Source organism: Equus quagga, unplaced genomic scaffold (assembly GCF_021613505.1).
Source record: "Equus quagga isolate Etosha38 unplaced genomic scaffold, UCLA_HA_Equagga_1.0 82403_RagTag, whole genome shotgun sequence".
In the NCBI taxonomy this organism is placed as follows: Eukaryota; Metazoa; Chordata; class Mammalia; order Perissodactyla; family Equidae; genus Equus; species Equus quagga.
Window position 1 is genome coordinate 29,918 of NW_025803389.1, and position 3,237 is coordinate 33,154.

The 3,237-nt window shown below is 38.5% G+C and overlaps 1 protein-coding gene across 1 annotated transcript; it reads right to left on the reverse strand.

Annotated features, from left to right (window-relative positions):
• Positions 1-508: 508 nt before the first annotated feature.
• LOC124234504 (olfactory receptor 12D2-like) lies at positions 509-1,435 on the reverse strand. The gene has a single exon (XM_046651852.1). It carries the CDS (start codon positions 1,433-1,435, stop codon positions 509-511), a length of 927 nt encoding a protein of 308 aa, XP_046507808.1.
• Between the last annotated feature and the right edge of the window lie 1,802 nt (positions 1,436-3,237).

Below are 3,237 nucleotides of genomic sequence, written 5' to 3' on the forward strand. Positions count from 1 at the left end.
TTGCCTAAAAAATTCCCTTAACTCCTATGTGAGTTATCTTTTATTTTTCCAATTAAATAAGCATAGCCCTTAATTCAAAACTTTAATATATAATAGCATAATAATTTCATCCCTCGCATTAAAATGTTAACTTAAGGGAACCACACAAACAGGCCTGACTATTATGCAGCTACCCAAATATGTTAGTAACATAGACATATTTCTTTACCTGATTTCATTCAAGAGCACATAAGAATACATAACAAATCAGTTGTATCGACCAATATTCTAAAAACAGATTTAACATTAGGATCCCATGGCTAGTGTCCCGTTTGTTCATTTTCAGCTAATTACCTAGGAATGCATTGCTTAACACAACTGGACTAGACTTTCCCACTTATTTGTCCTTTAGTCAGTTCCTTCTTTCATACACATTGTAAAGAATTTGAGAAGCAGTACAATTTTACACCCCTACTTTCTCATTGCCTGGTCATTTATGGGTCAGAAGAGTTCTCTAGATTTCTTCAAGTTAGAGCCTCATTCTGATCCCTCTCCTCAAGGCCCCCTTTACTTCCTTGTTCCTCAAGGTATAGATCAGTGGGTTTAGTACCGGAGTGACGACACTGTACATGATGGCAATGACCCGGTCCTGGTCCATGGAGCTCCTTGAAGCAGGACGAATATAGGTAAAGACAACAGGAGCATAGAAAAGAATAACTACCATGAAGTGGGAGGCACAAGTGGACAGTGCTTTGTGAAGCAGGCTGCAAGAATGGGTCTTGAAGAAAAGATAGATGATAATGTAGAAATAGGAGAGAAGTGTTAGAAAGAATGGGCCCATGCCAAGTGTCGCTGTGACAGTATTGAGCAACCACTGGTTGAGCTCAATGTTCCCACAGGCCAATTCCAATAATGGCTTAACATCACAGAAGAAGTGGTGAATATGGTTGGAACCACAAAAGTTCAAGCGAGAGGTCATTATGGAGTGCAACAGGGCATGGAAAAAACCAATGGTCCAGATAGTGATAGCCATCTGGGTACAGAGCTGATGATTCATGATAAGAGGGTAACGAAGTGGTTTACAGATAGCCACAAAGCGGTCAAAGGCCATTACACCCAACAACATGGCCTCGGTGCTGCCCAGAAAGTGGAAGAAGTGAAGCTGGCTGATGCATTCCGAGAAAGAAATTGCTTTGTGTGTAGAGAGGAAGTTCTGCAACATCTTTGGCAGTGTCACTGTGGAGTAGCAGATATCTAGACATGATAGATTTCCCAAGAAGAAATACATAGGGGAATGGAGTCTTGGATCAGAGATGACAACCATCAGGATGGCTCCATTCCCAGCCACATTGACAAAATAAACTGCCAGGAAAACCACGAAGAAAAAAGGCTGCAGTACTTGGATGTCTGTTATTCCCAGGAGCAGAAATTCAGTGACTGAGGTCTGGTTCAGCATCACTTAAAAAAAGACACAATGATATATGAAATGCTCTCTCTGATAGGAATCAGAGTCTTCTCAACGTAGGATTTTCCCACCTAGGGAAAAATATTTTGAGGGAGAACATTGTTGTACATAATCCCAACCTCAGAGGTTGTAAGCGTTTGGACTACTAGACTATTAAATATTAAGGTTACACGTTGGTTATGCAATGTGACTCAACTATTTTTACATTAAATTAATCATTAATATTTTCTTTCTCCCAGGAATTCAGAGCATGTTGTCAGGATACCATCTCTCTGACTTGTGAACATCTACCTTCTGATACAACTTTTCTATCATCTTCCTAAGTCAGCTCCAACAGAGGCAAGTTTTTAACTACTGGAGCACACTGTTATCTCTTGATCTAGTAAGAAACCAGCTGAAGGGCTTTTACTTAAGAAAAACAGGGAGAGAGTAATAAGAACTATAAGGAAACCTGACATGAATGAAGACATTGGAGTGCTTCCCATAGGAGGGGAATCAGTCGAAGCCTGAAAAATCCCTGAGAGGAGAAGAAAAAGATTTTGCATGACTAGAGTAAAAGAGTCATTTAACTAGGGAACAATTCTAGAGAGGCAATGGGATTCTAGGCTTTATACTTGGAGGACATTTTGAAGAATTATCTAAGCTTTACTACATCTCTATGAAAGGCTGGCTTGAAGAAATTCAGAGTGTCTTCCTTTGATAGTCATGTATGCTTTTTATATTGTTAAAATTTCCACTCCTGTTTAAGATACAAACGATATGCCAAATATCATTTTTTATCGTCTGATTCACAAAATAAAATTGTCTTGTAAGTTATCTTGGGATTTACAAACACATAGGTAGGAGAACAGATTGGAGGTTACCAGAGGAGAAGTGGAGGGCAAAAAGGTTGAAGGGGCGCATATGTATGGTGAGGGAAAAAACTTGGCTATTGGTGGTGAATACACTGCATTCTATACAGAAACCGAAATATAATAAACTACACCTGAAGTTTACATAATCTTATAAGCCCATAGGACCTCAACAAAAAAATAAACGAAAATATTCGTTTGGGCAAAAAACTTTTCCTAACATTTAAAGAAAATTAGCAATCAGATTTATCTGTGCTAAATGATTTGTTTTATGCAATTTCAATATTTAGAGATTACATATTTACTTTGGAAACTATCTAGAGAACCAAGTATGGTGAATTGAGAATGAGATATGGCGATGAAATTGTAGGAAGTAAAGAGCAATCATAATTTACAAAAACAGCTAGGAGTCCATCAGGAGACATGGAAACCAGCTCTGCATGCTGGGTGTTAAACTTTAGTACTAGCAAGCAGACAGAAAATACGGGCAACTGTTTAGCCTGTCTCCTATGTCATTCTCTTACCTGATTGAGTGTTCATATTCACAGCTAATAAAGCTTTTCAGGTTTACGTTCCCAGTGATTATAAATGGTAGAAAAATATTTGAAATGATAGTTCATATTGAGAGTGCAGCATAAACTCTTCATCTTCACAAACCTCTTCCTCTCATTCTGAAATTCTGCCTGCATTTTATGAGCCACAAATCTCTAGACATACAAATCCTGAGAGAGTGTGTCCCCTGGGTCTGAGAAGGATTGTTGTAAGAATAAACAGGATGCATTTCCATACCTGCAACATGAGGGAATCCCCCTTGGGGAATTCCTATCTAGGTTTCATTCTTTTCATAGTTCCCATTTTCTTTCCATACTGTTTCTCCCTTTGTTTCAGAACCGAGGACAGCACAAGTCTCAATGGCCTAAGATGTTTTCTTAGTTAAATTAT

Excerpts from the sequence above, each read along its gene's own strand:
- LOC124234504 (XM_046651852.1), bottom strand. The coding sequence starts at position 1,435 with ATGCTGAACCAGACCTCAGTCACTGAATTTCTGCTCCTGGGAATAACA.